Source organism: Oncorhynchus mykiss, chromosome 5 (genome assembly GCF_057628025.1).
Source record: "Oncorhynchus mykiss isolate SJ-2025 chromosome 5, ASM5762802v1, whole genome shotgun sequence".
In the NCBI taxonomy this organism is placed as follows: Eukaryota; Metazoa; Chordata; class Actinopteri; order Salmoniformes; family Salmonidae; genus Oncorhynchus; species Oncorhynchus mykiss.
This window is the reverse complement of record NC_143026.1, coordinates 15,024,228-15,040,860: the sequence shown is the minus strand read 5'-3', so window position 1 is coordinate 15,040,860 and position 16,633 is coordinate 15,024,228. Positions and strand designations below refer to the sequence as shown.

The following is a 16,633-nucleotide window of genomic DNA, read 5'->3' as shown; positions in this document are numbered from 1 at the left end:
GTGCAGAAGAGTAGGATAAGGGTACGGCTAAGGGCTATAAGAACTGGTCGTCTAGTATGTTCGGAACAGAGAGTAAAAGGAGCATGCTTCTGGGCGCGGTAGAATAGATTCAATGCATAATGTACAGACAAAGGTATGGTGGGATGTGAATACAGTGGAGGTAAACCTAGGCATTGAGTGATGATGAGAGAGGTATAGTCTCTAGAGACATCAATTAAACCAGGTGAGGTCACCGCATGTGTGGGAGGTGGGACAAGAGGGTTAGCTGAGGCATATTAAGCAGGGCTGGAGGCTCTACAGTGAAATAAGACAATAATCACTAACCAAAACAGAAATGGACAAGGCATATTGACATTAGGGAGAGGCATGCGTAGCCGAGTGATCATAGGGTCCAATGAGTAGCTGGACGAGCTGGAGCCATGGCGATTCAGACAGCTACCAGGCCGGGGCTAGCAGAAGGTCTTTAGAGGGACGTCACGATGGACGAAGTCTGTTGTAGCCCCCTTGTGCGGATTACGTCGGCAAACCAGTCGTGATGGATCAGCAGGGGTCTGTGTAGTAAAAGTGTCCAGGCCAATTGGCAAAATAGATATAGTAGCCCAAGAAAGCGACTGATGGACCACCTCAGCTAACAGTCCGGTATGCTCTAGACGGCTAGCAGATGGGCATTCAGGGGACGCCGCGACGGAGGGGCCTGTTGAAAACCCCTTGGGCGGTTTACGTTGGTAGTCCAGTTGTGATGGATCGGTGGGGTTCCATATCCGCAAGAAAAGGGGTCCAGGCAAAATATGTATTGTAGCCCAAGGAGTGGCTGATGGACCTCTTCAGCTTGCCGGGAGATAGGCCTAGCATAGGCTAGCTCCAGGCTAGTTGGTGCTTGCTTCGGGACAGGGACGTTAGCCAGGAGAAGCTCATCAGGATTGCAGCTAGCTAGCTGCTATTGGGCTAGTGCAGTCTGTTGACTGCTGTTTATTGTATAAGAAGAGTTCAATAATGCAATTTACAATCTAAATAATGTATTTAATCAACAAAATATTAGGTTTAGGCCTACCAATATTGTAGGTTATTGCTCAGTGTGTACCCTAATCTTTATTGCATAGAAAAGCACATTTAATAAAAAAATTAAAAAACAAGCACAACAGTGTAGGCAATTGGTTAATATCAAGAATTGGTTACTATGTGATGCAAACTGTGACTATTAAGAGGGAATAACAGCAAGTACACTAATGATGAGGGTTTTGGCATTTTTGTCTTTCCTGATGAAATGAGGATAGCAATAATCATACATACTAGTTTTAGGATTTGCGGCAAAGATTTGTACCGTTATGACAGTGAAAGGGTAGAACAATAATTGGCCACGGATTAGATTCATGGTTTTATCCGAATGTGTGGATGAGACAACGCCAAGATTCAAACAGGTAGAAAAAGTAATTGGTCATACTGTACATATTTCAGTGATTTAAAAAAAGTTTTAAAATATAGAAATATACATAAAATCTCAAAATATTGTTCAACTGAAATGTTTTCCCAAAAAGTTTACAAAATTAAAGACAACTGCAATACAATATATTTGTTCTCTAAATGCTCTGTTCATTATATCAATTTCAATGGATTTGATTTTCCCTGAGTTTTGGACCTTGTAAAAGCATACTCCCATAGTTTTTTGCAGGTAGCCACCACACTTCCATCATCTCCCACCCTTTGCCAAAATGCTACAAGAATGGCTGCAGCAAGGAGGTCACTCGATCGTCATTGCGTGGCAGTCTCTCCATGAACTCTTTGGTGGCCTTGATGGAGTCATGCATCCCCCAGGTCTCCACCATCAGCTCTGCAAGCTCCTCAGGGCTTTTTCGTCCCTCCAGAGCACTCTTGGGGATTGGCTTTTGTTCCTTATTCCTCATCATTGACTTAAGCTTCTTAATTTCGTCCTTTGACAGTTCTCTCAGCATGTCACCCAGGTTCTTTATCCACTGCTGCTCATTGAATCTTTTCATCTTAGCAGCATTATCTGATGAAAGTAGGGGAGGAGACATGGTGAGACCTGTGTGGCCAGGAACTTATTTAATGCAGCAGACAGATGAGATAACCATCTTCTCAGAATGTAGGCTACTGTATGTTATCAGATTGAATGTAATGTAGGATAACAGTACAGGTTTAAAATTAAATCTGTGTGTATGATAAAGCAAATATCCTGTCTGACTGGTTTGTAAGAAGGAAACGATTACCCCGTTGTGTGTTGAGAATCACTCGGCGACACCAGCGTTTCCTCGTCTTTAGCTTCGTCTCCAGAATTTTCATTTTGAGTTCTGTGATACTACGGTTCAAGAAGACCTCAAAGGTGGCGTGTTGGTATGTGCAATGTGCAATGTGCAAAGTGTATTTCTGAAAGAGTAAGTGATGGAGCATGTGAGAAAAAAAAGGAGAGATCGAGAGATGGACAAATGGTATGGATAGTCCTAATGGAAGGCAGAATAACATTATTAGCAAGATGTCTCTGGTTTTCTGTTCCACTTACTTTGGGTTGAACAAGAAAGCCTTGTTTGAGGTCAGAAGTCACACTATATTTGGCTGTGGGTGTCAGCATACAGGATGAGCTGGTCTTAATGAATGTGAACTCTTTGTGCTGATTTTCCACCTGTGAGAAAAATATTTTGACTCATACAGATTGAATAGGGTTTAGGAATGCTGAATCCCAAACCAGGCCTTTCATCTTCCCCCTCGCCCCTCGATTTGCACGTTCACATGCGCCTCCATCATATGCACAAGTGTCCAAATGCTGAAGGAGTGAACATTAGAGAGGGTGGGAGGGGCTAAGTAGAACCGTAATTGGATCCTCTTGCCACTCTGGAAGTCACCCTCTTAGTTTTGTCAGCTACACATGAAAATGGGGGGAACTCCGAGTGAGTTGGTAGGGGCAAGGGGCTGGTTTGGAATTCACAAGGCTTAGTTATTTTATTTTTTCTCCCTCATGTTACAATTTAAACAGACTCAGCGGTATGACGTTGCAACGAGCATAAGGATGACCTGCAGATTCTGCAGATGAGGTTGATCCAAGACGTTGAAGTAGCAAAAAATATCCCATGTGCACTGCTGCAACATGATGGTCGTGTTTCCCTGCTCAGATGTTACATGCATCAACCAAATGGTTGTGTTCCATGTCGCCGACCGTGCCATTGGGCACCAGATTGCTATAACATGATGTGGTTAGCTGATACATAAAATACCTATCCAGGCATAAGATCTGGCATGCATCAGCAACGCATGGGCAGAGGAAGACGCCCGATATCTGCAGGACCAGAACAGCAGAGAAGTGTAGCCTCGCGATTCACATTCTTAGTTGTTGCGGAAATCGGCCCGATATTGCAGTTTACTTTGTGCATCACTGACTCGTAACTTTAAGTCGAGTTACACATTAATATAAATTGTAAGGTTCTGGGCCCGGTTTCCCTGTAGTGAAGGACCTTTTAAGCTCACAAGTATTTTAATGTTCCTATAACGGCTGGAGATGTCACGTGTTTCCCAAAACACCACGTAGAGAGAACGGTCACTAAGTGCATCGTTTGAGCATTTGTCGATACTGATAGGATCAAAAGAAAGGGAGCGCTACTCTCGGATCAGCTTAATCCATTCAAATCTTACCTTCAATGTATAATTATTCCACAATACTGATGACGGCTCAGCTCCTAGATAGAATCTAATGATGATTTGAAAAAAGTCGCAAGCTGCACACACTTCATCAGTCTCTCGTTCACAATTTGACAAGCACTTGACAAGTATCAGTCCCCCGCCTTCATCTGCCTTGTGTGGCCATAATGCTCACTAAAAATCCATGCCTTTTGCGGCCAATGTGGCCGTTTGGCACTCAGGTTGAATCTAAAAAGTTAAAAGCTAATTATAATTCCAGGGAAAGCTGTGCACTCACATGGCTCTCTCAGATGTAGCCAATGCCAGTCACATGATCAGGTCGTTCTGACAGGCATTTTAGCTAAGAAGTAAGCTACAAGTGAATGAAGACAGACACATCGAGGATGCAACTCTTATGGAATTCCGAGGGGCATATTGAAGATGTTAGAACTGTCCACATTTAGCCTACTTTTCATCAGCCAACAAGATGAGTAGGCCTAACGAACAGCCAAAACACTAGCCTACTATCCCCAATTTGTATTTAATTTTTGACCTTTATTTAACTAGGCAAGTCAGTTAAGAACAAATTCTTATTTTCAATGATGGCCTAGGAACAGTGGGTTAACTGTCTGTTCAGGGGCAGAACGACAGATTTGTACCTTGTCAGCTCGGGGATATGAACTTGCAACCTTCCGGTTACTAGTCCAACGCTCTAACCACTAGGCTACCCTGCCGCCCCAATAGGGAAAATGTTTACCTATTCGATTGTCCTTCTGCACAATAAATAAATATTCCAAACATACTCTGGGACAGTTGTAGGAGGCAATATATCCCAAATTAATACAACCACTTGCATAATTTTTTTTTAAAGCAGTATAGTTTAGCTTCAAATGTTAAACTATTAGTCTATTTTTTCACATTATAAGCGCAGCAATGCGCACACAACAGTAAGTGCGAATATTCCAAAATGCAATCAATTAGCGGTTCTCAAAAGATGAAAACTATCTTCCCCAAACTTGAAACTTATGCACAGCCTATGTATGTATGACAGTTAAGCTCTACACCGCTTATAAAGCGGATTAATGTGCTTAATTTTAAGAAGTTATTAGACCACTTATTTAGCTGTGATACAAACCTTATTAAAGCATATAGGTCTATGGGCTAGGATACATGAGGTGTGCGACCACGGTTGGAAAAAGGACGCAAAAAAAAGGTATGCAGTTTCTTATAATAAATTATTCACAAGTGATAGGCTAATATTGTCACCCGTCAGACTATTCTTAATTTAATGTTGTCTTTACATATGCTAAATCATTTATTGTGTGAAATTAGTTTTGATTTAGAATGGACCATTATCACGCACCTGTCTTGGAACAGGGGAAAAACAGAAAAAAAAATACACGTCATCTATGCACCTAAATAGCAAATGGAGGATGCTTTTCCCGTGGTTCATTTTCATGCCAGCCAGGTAGGCTATACTCCTGTTGTAAAGTGAAGCATTGTGCTTAATATTAGGAAAGTTGATGAATAAATAAATAAATAAATATTGTAGGCCTAGCCTATAGAAAGCTGATGGATACTCCTCTTTTTAAGAGGCAATCAAAACTCTGTTTTCTCATGCAATTGCATAGCCCATAGAAATGTTGCGCAACATGGGGTAGGTAGGGTAGCATCTAACGATGCACTTAGCTGTTCTACCAGTGGTCTGAGGCGGTCTGTAAATAACAAGTGTTTTCAAGTGCAACTTTAGTAACGATGGTTTCGGGAAACAGCTCAGAGATATAACGATGCTCCTACAAAGGTTCCCTTTAGCCGTAAAGGGAAACTTCATCTCCAGCACCACCCCAACATACAGTGGCAAGAAAAAGTATGTGAACTCTTTGGAATTACCTGGATTTCTGCATAAATTGGTCATCAAATCTTCATCTAAGTCACAACAATAGACAAACATAGTGTGCTTAAACTAATAACGCAAATTATTGTATTTTTCCTTATCTAAATTGAATACGTCATTTAAACATTTGCAGGTTTGAAAAAGTATATGAACCCCTAGGCTAATGACTTCTCCAAAAGCTAATTGGAGTCAGGAGTCAGCTAACCTAGAGTCCAATCAATGAGGCAAGATTGGAGATGTTGGTTAGAGCTGCCTTGCCCTATAAAAACACTCACACAATTTGAGTTTGCTATTCACAAGAAGCATTGCCTGATGTGAACCATGCCTCGAACATAGATTAAGAATTGTTGACTTTCATAAAGCTGGAAAGGGTTACAAAAGTATCTCTAAAAGCCTTGATGTTCATCAGTCCACGGTAAGACAAATTGTCTATAAATGAGAAAGTTCAGTACTGTTGCTACTCTCCCTAGGAGTGACCGTCCTGCAAAGATGACTGCAAGTGCACAGCGCAGAATGCTCAATGAGGTTAAGAAGAATCCTAGTGTCAGCTAAAGACTTACAGAAATCTCTGGAGGATGCTAACATCACTGTTGACGAGTCTATGATACGTAAAAGACTAACAAGGATAGTGTTCATGGGAGGACACCACAGAAGAAGCCACTGCTGTCCAAAAAACCCATTGCTGCACGTCTGAAGTTTGCAAAAGTGCACCTGGATGTTCCACCACGCTACTGGCAAAATATTCTGTGGACAGAAGAAACTACAGTCAAATTGTTTGGAAGGAACACACAACACTATGTGTGGAGAAAAAAAAAGGCACAGCACACCATCATCAAAACCTCATCCCAACTGTAAACTATGGTGGCAGGAGCGTCATGGTTTGAGGCTGCTTTGCTGCCTCAGGGCCTGGACAGCTTGCTATCATCGACGGAAAAATGAATTCCCAAGTTTATCAAGACATTTTGCAGGAGAATGTTAGGCTATCTGTCTTCCAATTGAAGCTCAACAGAAGTTGGGTGATGCAACAGAACAATGACCCAAAACAGAACAGAAGAACAGAAGAAAATATGCCTTCCGGAGTGGCCCAGTCAGAGTCCTGACCTCAACCCGATTGAGATGCTGTGGCTTGACCTCAAGAGAACAGTTCACACCAGACATCCCAAGAATATTGCTGAACTGAAACAGTTTTGTAAAGAGGAATGGTCCAAAATTCCTCCTGACCGTTGTGCAGGTCTGATCCACAACTACAGAAAACATTTGGTTGAGGTTATTGCTGCAAAAGGAGGGTCAACCAGTTATTAAATCCAAGGGTTCACATACTTTCCCCACCCTGCACTGTGAATGTTTACACAGTGCGTTCAATAAATAAATGACATTTTATGACCAATTTATGCAGAAATCCAGGTATTTTCAAAGGGTTCACATACTCTTTCTTGCCACTGTATGTGAAAAATGCACGTTTTTGTTTTGTAGTAAAAAAGCTTGTGGAAGATAAGTGTTTCCAATGACCAAAAAATGTTTTGTCACGTGCCAAATACAACAGGTGTACAACCTTACCATGAAAAGCTTATTAAATAAATATTTGCAAAAAATATGTATAATAATCGTCAGTGTGCATCGTGTGATGTTGACAGTTTGTACCCAGATGGATTAAAATTGTAACCGTTAGCTGCATTGACTTCAACTAAACACTTCATGTAGTTGTTGATCAGTCTCTCACATCTCTGAGGAGGAATTCTGGCCCACTCTTCCATGCACAACTTCTATAACTCTTCCACATTTGTGGGTTTTCAAGCATGAACCGCTTGTTTCAAGTCCTGCCTCAACATCTCCATTGGGATTAGGTCTGGACTTTGACTAGGCCATTCCAAGCCCTCAATTATGTTGCTTTTTAGCCATTTTCATGTCGACTTAATTGTGTGTTTTGGATAATTTTCTTAATGCAAGTCCCAGCTTCAGCTCAGACGGATGGCCTGGAGCCCACTTTTCTGGACGACATGGGTCCCATTATGCCTGGAGAACACCAAAAACTGCATTCCACAGTCAGAACCTTATGTCAAAGGTCAAGCATGGTGGTGCTGGTAGTGTGATGGTTTGGGGATGTTTTGCTGCCTCAGAACCTGGACAACTTGCCTTGATAGAAGGAACCATTAATTATACTCTGTATCAGAGAATACGGATGGCCTCCATCTCTAAACCTCCCTCCCTCTCTAAACCTCCCTCCCTCTCTAAGTGAGTAGGCATTTCCTACTAATTGATTGATGTCGTCATTGGAAGCACAATCTTTCTCTTTTTTTAATACAAAACACTCCATTTTCACATACAGTTTGTTGATGTTGGGATGGTGCTGGAGATGATGAATATGAAGTATATATATATTTTAATTTATTTCCCTTTATTTAGATCATTTTGGGAAACCAGGCCCAGGTAACTAATCAGTTATTCATAAGTTGACAAAATATTTGAAAAGGGAGAAGTTCATTTTCATGGACTTGGACGTACCTGGTCTGGCGGCATGTCTCGGGGCAGCAGGAACACCCAGAGCCGTTGCTCTTCTGGAGTTGCTTCAGGCTCAAGGAACAGTAGCACCTGTCCTTGGATACGGTTGCTGTTGGATTGTTTTTTACGAGCTTTTCCATAATTTGAAAGCCCACTAATGCTTACAATCACGTGTGAGTGTGTCACCTTGGGTATTAAGAACTCCCTGTTCTTTCTGCATATGTGGGCCACAAGAAGGTTCTCAGCTGCAGATACTGGGAGAGATGAAATGCATGAAACCAATTTTTCATAATGTGTGGTATTTCAGTGCAGATTGGTGAAGACAACAACAATTCACTCACCCGTAACCTCGCAGTGAGGTAGATGTAGTTGGTACATATGTCCCTCTGGACTCCTGAGTTGAAACAGGGGGCCTGCAGGCTCATAGCTGGTGTTAGCAAGGATATCCCTGTCCCAGTGGACCACACTGTACTCCACAATTCCTGCCCCCCTCATCCCAAAAACCAGCCCTGTAGCTCTGCACTGAAACCTGCCACGAGACCCACACTGGAACCTGGGGAGCACCATGATGTATTTTATTCTTATCTAACTAGACAAGTCAGTTAAGAACAAATTCTTATTTACAATGACAGCCTAGGAACAGTGGATCAACTACCTTGTTCAGGGACAGAATGACAGATTGTTTTACATTGTCAGCTCGGGGATTCGATCTAGCAACCTTTACTGGCCCAACCGCTAGGCTACCTGCCACCCCCATGAAATGGAGCGAGAATAAAATAGATGTGGGGCAAGTCTAAGAGTAACCAATGAGGGACGTGCCTTAAGATGGCGGCCTCCATGCACTTAATTACCACAAATGCCTCGTTTGCTAAGTTTTCTGTATTGAAGCTTGCTCTCATTACTCTTTTTTTGTATCTGCATTGGCAGAGTATACATAAATCCAATTCTAGCTCCCAGACCACGGCCATTGATTAGTAAACAGGGGTAAAACATAGGCTGGTATTCAAGCAATTGCAAAGAGTGGGTTTCCAGATAATGCTTTCAGAAGTGTGTTTGATTTGCACTGCAGCAAGTCCTGGATGCATGGGAGTTAACACTTGATTTAGAAACTGCCAGTCTCGTGGCATGATTAATTCAGTTTTGACTGCAAACCTGACTAAGAAGTCCTCCAGCATACAACCAGACAGCCAATTTAAAATGCACTAACTCACTACCTCCAATAAATTTGATCCCGAACATAGGCTTGCTTCAGCAATGTTTTGGCTGTGATTGGAAATAAAACATGAATACACAAAGCCTAAAAACATAGCTGTAATGGATCATTAAACCCAAAGTAGTTACCTGTAGGTAATCTTGTCTGTTATTGTTTTGTCAGGATCAAATTCTTCAATGAGGGGTTTTTTCTACACAAGTGGAAGACAACAGTGAGGTTAGCATATGCAAAACACATTATGTCTAAGTGAAAAATCCATTGAAAAAAGTTATTTATATGGCAATCACATCACGGGCAATAATTGAGAAACATGTCATATGGACTATTTTACACCAAAATCATCGTGAAAACACAGCTTGTGCTGTTCAATTTAAATCAATAACTCTACTGTTGAAAATACTTTAGAGGTCTCATTTGTCACAGCGGTAGATCCCAGGGAAGTAACGCGCTGATCGTGCCACCCAGGCTCCACATGAGCTGGCCACAGTTTGTAGCGGTTGTCCGCCAATAAGATGTCAAACTCAGTAATCATGTTGCTGGAGAGCCTGTGGAGAGGAATGATTCTACATTGTGACAGTTGTGGAGGCAGGCAGAGCCATAGATTTAGAGAATTCAACCAACTTTTAGAATGGATGCAATGTTAGCGCCTTTATTGTCAAATGTTTGATGATGTTACAATATGAGAGCGTCTCGGACCATTCCCCATGAAATGACCCGCTGCAAACAGAAAAACAGAGTTGAAAATAACTTTTTTATTCACTCACATTTGTGAATGTGGATCCATTCTGAATTGGCTCTAAATCAATTTATTACTGTTTTTAACAACATTTCAGATAAGCATGCCCGTTTTAAAAAACGGAGAGTTCAAAATAGATCGAGCCTTTGGTTCACACCTGAATTATCTGAATTCATACGCAATAGAGATGCTATTATTATATTAACACTCTAGCTGACTGTACATGTACTGGAAATCCATAAATATTCTAGAAAACTGAAATCATTAAAGGGTGGTACTTCTACTCTTCCCTTACAAATGAATGTAGAGTATGGCCCTATTACTGATAACTGATAGCATTAATGAATTTAAATCAACATTTTATTTCTGCAGGCTCTGACAGAATTCAAAAACCTACTCAGTATGACAATGTACTGGATGTTGATGAGGGAATTTTACTGAATCATTTTGAAAATGTCGGTCAGGGTTTTTCCTTTCAGCAGTTCAGACAATGAAGTCCTTGATGTGTTGTTGGCATTCGACATGAAATAAATCTACAGGGGCCGAACATTTGGCTAAAGGGTCTGCTCAAGTGTACAGCGTCCCTCATTGTGGGGTCAATAACCCACATCTTTAATTTAACATTTATCAGGAAATATTCCTCAAGTGTGGAAATCAACTTATGTGCTGCCACTGCATAAGGGCTTGTTGTGATCTTGACAACTATCGTCCCATATCAAGGTTTTCATATCAAGGTTGCAACTTCGTTCTTTTTTTGAATGTACATCAATCAGGATTTAGACCAGGGCACAGTACTATTACTGTAACCACATCAGTTGTAAATGATACTGTCAATGCTTTGGATGCTAAAATGAATTGTGCTGTCCTACTTACAGATTTGTCAAAAGTCTGATACAGTTGCTCATTCTATCTTATTGAGTAAGTTGTCTGTGATACACCTTGGCACTGATGCCCGTTTGTGATGTCACAATTATCTTAGTGACAGCCTCCCTCGCTATTATGATAGACTGGGTTAAATCCACATTTCTTGAAGTGCTTAAAGGGGTACCCCAGTGTTCGACTTTGGGGTCATTGTTGTTCACATTGTGTATAAATGACATTGGAAATACTGTTAACACCTGTAACATTCACCTCTACGCAGATGACAGTTATTTATCCCTGTGCCTCTTTAGTGCAGCAGGCCATTCGTGACATTCAGCATGATTGACTCATTCCAAAAATCACTTACTGATCTTACATTTGTGTTAAATGCAAATGAAACCAAGTTTATGCTGTTCTCTAGGTCTCCTAATGTTGACCTTAAGGACTTGCATATTTGCACTCCAAATGGAGCAAGGTTCTCACTATAAGTACTTGGGTATCTGGATTGATGACAAGTTGTCTATTGAAACACACATTGAAAACTTGACAAAGGAGCGGAGATCGACGATTGTTTTTTTATATAGAAATAAATCCTGCTTCAATTCTGAAAATAGAAGAAAGATTGTTCAAACAACGCTTCTCCCTGTAATAGACTATGATGACATTTATATGCACGCGCCTGTCACGTTCTGACCTCTATTTCTGTTGTTTTGTATTTATTTAGTATGGTCAGGGCGTGAGTTGGGTGGGCAGTCTATGTTTGTTTTTCTATGTTTTGGGGCATTTCTATGTTTTCGGCCTAGTATGGTTCTCAATCAGAGGCAGGTGTCATTAGTTGTCTCTGATTGAGAATCATACTTAGGTAGCCTGGGTTTCACTGTGTGTTTGTGGGTGATTGTTCCTGTCACTGTGTTTGTCGTCACAGGATAGGACTGTTTTGCGTTCTCACATTTCTTGTTTTCGTTAGTTTGTTCATGTGTAGTGATTTATTAAAATATGAATAACCACCACGCTGCGCTTTGGTCCGCTTCTCCTCCTCCTACAGACGAACGCCCTTACAGAATCACCCACCACAAAAGGACCAAGCGGCGTGGTAACGGGCAACAGCAACAGCAGCAGCAGGAGAAGGAACAGAGGCAGCAGCAGCAGGAACAGCAACAGCGAGATCAGGATTTTGGGACATGGGAGCAGAATCTGGACTACACAACTTGGGAGGAGATAGACAGGTGGGCGGTCGACCCAGGGAGAGTGCCGGAGCCCGCCTGGGATTCGATGGAACAGTGCGCGGAAGGTTACAGGAGAATGAGGTTGGCGAAGCAAGCGCGGACGGAAGCCCGAGACACCCCCAAAAATTTCTTGGGGGGGGGCACAGGGGGAGTGTGGCAGAGTCAGGAGTCAAACCTGAGCCAACTCCCCCCGTTTATCGTGAGGAGCTCAGAACCAGAGCTGGTGTTGGAGGTGAGCGAAGCAGAGACTGTGAAGGAGTTAATGGGGAAATTGGAGGAGAGTGATATGAGGGACTTGCTGGTTTGGTGCATGAGGCACGACATTCGCCCGACGGAGCGTGTCAGGGATTTAATGGCACCGGGGTCAGCTCTCCATACTCATCCTGAGGTGCGTGCGAGGGGTCTGGTGAAGACTGTGCCAGCCTCACGCACCAGGCCTCCTGTGCATCTCCCTAGCCTTGCACGTCCTGTGCCATCTCAGCACTACAGTGCTCCTAGCAGTGCTAACTGTGGCGGGCGTGGTGCTGGTCAGGCACCGTGTTATGCAGTTGTGCACACGGTGTCCCCAGTACGCGTGCTTAGCCCGGTGCGCTACATCCCAGCTCCCCACATCTGCCGGGCTAGGGTGAAGATCCAGCCAGGGCGGTTGGTGCCAGCCCTGCTCTCAAGATCTCCAGTACGCCTTCACGGCCCGGTCTATCCGTCACCACCTCCACGCACCAGCCCTCCGGTGGCAGCCCCCCGTACCAGGCTGTCTCTCCGGCCCATCCTTGCAGGGGCTCTCTCCTCTCCAGCGCTGCCGGAGTCTCCCGCCTCTCCGGCGCTACCAGAGCCTTCCTCCTCTCCAGCGCTGCCGGAGTCTCCCGCCTGTTCGGCGCTACGAGAGCTACTCAGTCCGGCGCTTCCAGAGCCTTCCTCCTCTCCAGCGCCGCCAGTGCCGCTCGTCAGCCCAGCGCCGCCAACGCCGCCCGTCTGCCCAGCGCCGCCAGTGCCGCCCGTCAGTCCGGCGGTTCCAGAGCCTTCCTCCTCTCCAGCGCCGCCAGTGCCGCCCGTCTGCCCAGCGCCGCCAGTGCCGCCCGTCTGCCCAGCGCCGCCAGTGCCGCCCGTCTGCCCAGCGCCGCCAGTGCCGCCCGTCTGCCCAGCGCCGCCAGTGCCGCCCGTCTGCCCAGCGCCGCCAGTGCCGCCCGTCTGCCCAGCGCCGCCAGTGCCGCCCGTCTGCCCAGCGCCGCCAGTGCCGCCCGTCTGCCCAGCGCCGCCAGTGCCGCCCGTCTGCCAGGAGCCGCCAGTGCCGCCCGTCTGCCAGGAGCCGCCAGTGCCGCCCGTCAGCCAGGAGCCGCCAGTGCCGCCCGTCAGCCAGGAGCCGCCAGTGCCGCCCGTCAGCCAGGGGCCGCCAGTGCCGCCCGTCAGCCAGGGGCCGCCAGTGCCGCCCGTCAGCCAGGGGCCGCCAGTGCCGCCAGTCAGCCAGGGGCCGCCAGTGCCGCCAGTCAGCCAGGGGCCGCCAGTCAGCCAGGGGCCGCCAGTGCCGCCAGTAAGCCAGGGGCCGCCAGTGCCGCCAGTAAGCCAGGGGCCGCCAGTCAGCCAGGGGCCGCCAGTGCCGCCAGTCAGCCAGGGGCCGCCAGTCAGCCAGGGGCCGCCAGTGCCGTCAGTCAGCCAGGGGCCGCCCGAGCAGCTGCCCCTCTGTCCAGAGCAGCTGTCGCCCCTCTGTCCCAAGCTGCTGCCGCCCCTCTGTCCCGAGCTGCTGCCGCTCTGTCCCGAGCAGCTGTCCCTCTGTCCCGAGCAGCTGCCCCTCTGTCCCGAGCAGCTGCCCCTCTGTCCCGAGCAGCTGCCGCCCCTCTGTCCCGAGCAGCTATCGCCCCTCTGTCCCGAGCTGCTATCGCCCCTCTGTCCCGAGCTGCTATCGCCCCTCTGTCCCGAGCTGCTATCGCCCCTCTGTCCCGAGCTGCTATCGCCCCTCTGTCCCGAGCTGCTATCGCCCCTCTGTCCCGAGCAGCTGCCCCTCTGTCCCGAGCAGTTGTCCCTCTGTCCCGAGCAGCTGCTTCACCTCTGTCCCGAGCTGCCCCTCTGTCCAGTGGGGTCATTGAGAGGGGTGGCCATGGTGAGTAAGCCAGGGAGGCGGACAATAAGGCGGACTAAGACAATGGTGAAGTGGGGTCCGCGTCCCGCGCCAGAGCCGCCACCGCGGACAGACGCCCACCCAGACCCTCCCCTATAGGTCAAGGTTTTGCGGCCGGAGTCCGCACCTTTGGGGGGGGGGTACTGTCACGTTCTGACCTCTATTTCTGTTGTTTTGTATTTATTTAGTATGGTCAGGGCGTGAGTTGGGTGGGCAGTCTGTTTATTTTTCTATGTTTTGGGGCATTTCTATGTTTTCGGCCTAGTATGGTTCTCAATCAGAGGCAGGTGTCATTAGTTGTCTCTGATTGAGAATCATACTTAGGTAGCCTGGGTTTCACTGTGTGTTTGTGGGTGATTGTTCCTGTCACTGTTTGTCGTCACAGGATAGGACTGTTTTGCGTTCTCACATTTCTTGTTTTCGTTAGTTTGTTCATGTGTAGTGATTTATTAAAATATGAATAACCACCACGCTGCGCTTTGGTCCGCTTCTCCTCCTCCTACAGACGAACGCCCTTACAGCGCCAGCCTGTTTTGAAACCATTGGACTCAGTATTCCATTCAGCAATACGTTTTATCACTGGGGATGGTTTTAGGACTAGTCATTGTATTCTTTACAAACATGTGGGATGGACCTCTGTTTGTAAGAAGAGAGCTGCACTCTTATTTACTTACATAGCAGTCTTGCAGAAACTTTCTCTGTACATTACTTAATTGAGACATATAAATTAGCAAACCCGGTCTCAGGGATGGATAACTCTGGAAATCCTTTGGTCTCCACAGAATTGGGAAAATCTGCTTTTAGTTTTTTTGCCCCTTTGATTGGAGACTTATGTTACAGAATATGATTGCTTTTCTTAAATATGTTTAATCTTGTGTATTGTGTTTTATTATAGTGTGTTTCATTTGTAATGAGGGCTGTTGTGTTTTATTTATAAACGTATACAGGACTCTTGTAAAATAGTTCTCAATGTGACTCCCTATTTACATAAAGGTTAATAAATAAGTATACTATGTTGTAGTGTCAACAAATTGCATATTTCCTTTCTCTGGACATTTTCAGAGGTTTCAAAAGCTATCCAAAACAAACAGCCCAACCTGAAAGTGTAAATTATCACTTAGCATCAGCTATGGAGGAGTGTCGGGCCACTCTGGGAATGTTCTGACAGAAACATCAACATCCCAAAAAATAATTAAGATGCACTTGGGTACTGAACCGTTGTCTATGACTCTGCCTTCCTCCCGAGCCATTCGGAGAGTTTGGTTGTTGTGGTTTCTATGCTACCTAGCTATAATGCTAAGTTAGCTAGCTAGCTAACAGTTACGTTAGCAGGCTAGCTATCCAACTTTTTAATAGTTGCTAACTATCTAGCTAATGCTGCTATGTTAGAACAACAAGCAATAATGTTTTACTCACCATACAGTTTCTGTGAAGCTATTGCCGATCATGTATAGGTTAAGTTTCACAGCACCTTTGTCGGTGATTTCATTATTGCAAAGACTGAAAGAGAGAACATTATGTAGTTTTACGGTCTTAAAAGTGCAATCTGCAATAGTTATTGCTGTTCAATGGACATTCCACTTGATATTGTCCTTACTTCAGGACTTGAACTTTGTGCAGATGTGGGAGCAGCACGTCCAGTTGTGTGTCAGTGAGGTGGCAGTCACTGAGGTTCAGCTCGGAAAGCCCTTCCGAGTGTTCTAGAACCAAGGCAAGTGTTGAACAGGCCCTCGAGTCTAAAGGGCTATGACTGAGGTCCACCTTCTTTTCTAGGGCTCTGGAGAGTAATGAAGCAAGCCTCACTGACCTGTCGCAATCTTCCACAAATATCAAGTGCAGGAGTTGCAGCAGAAGAGGTTTTCCAAAGCTATTGTGTAACAAAGTTGTTGGGGAATAATCAGAATTGGTTGGTAACATAGGTAAGATGTTTTATATTCATCATATGTTTGTAAGTTACTTCTCATCAGAATGTTATTTTTGTATAATACTGTGGCGGGGTTGCAGTATCTGTTCTATGTCAAGACTAAGTTGCTTGGGCCGGAGAGAGGGGAGAGGTCAAGCGTGTATCTCTTGGCTCCACAATGTCTGTGTGCCAGTCAGTGTGTCTCTGTGATCTTGTCAAGATAGGATGGATTTGATATATGCCTGTTGATATGGAGGATTTGTTTATGGTTCTGAGTTTGAGAAGAGAGCATAGTTTAGGAGACAAAGCTGAACGATAAATTATGCCTATGCTGTCTGGCTGTGTGTGTCTTTGCTATAAAGGATCTCAGTAACAATGTGTGAGGTACTGTCAGAGAATTCATTGATAGACACTGAATTGATCTGAGAATCACAGGGTTGTGATAGAGCTCATATAATTAAAGATGGACTTTGTGATAACTAACTCTGACTTGTGTGTGGTTTGCTCTCATGATTTGGTAAATAGAGGACATTTCCACGACAAAATCAAACAATGTCATTAGCC

At 45.0% G+C, this 16,633-nt stretch overlaps 1 protein-coding gene across 6 annotated transcripts in view; it reads right to left on the bottom strand.

Moving 5' to 3' along the window:
- Positions 1-999: 999 nt before the first annotated feature.
- LOC110523269 (uncharacterized) overlaps positions 1,000-16,633 on the bottom strand; it is a 29,262-nt gene continuing 13,628 nt past the window's right edge. For 2 of the 6 annotated variants that reach the window (XM_021601817.3, XM_036976866.2), the window contains 9 exons: positions 15,764-16,033; positions 15,583-15,666; positions 9,631-9,775; positions 9,359-9,420; positions 8,359-8,570; positions 8,021-8,271; positions 2,516-2,635; positions 2,226-2,382; positions 1,000-2,008 (listed from right to left, as the gene is read on the bottom strand). In XM_021601817.3, coding sequence (XP_021457492.2) covers positions 1,713-2,008; positions 2,226-2,382; positions 2,516-2,635; positions 8,021-8,271; positions 8,359-8,570; positions 9,359-9,420; positions 9,631-9,775; positions 15,583-15,666; positions 15,764-16,033 — 1,597 coding nt within the window. In that variant the 3' untranslated portion in view covers positions 1,000-1,712. The remainder of the gene's footprint in view (positions 2,009-2,225; positions 2,383-2,515; positions 2,636-8,020; positions 8,272-8,358; positions 8,571-9,358; positions 9,421-9,630; positions 9,776-15,582; positions 15,667-15,763; positions 16,034-16,633) is intronic. The other 4 variants (XM_021601818.3, XM_090233831.1, XM_090233832.1 and 1 more) reach the window with 2 other exon arrangements.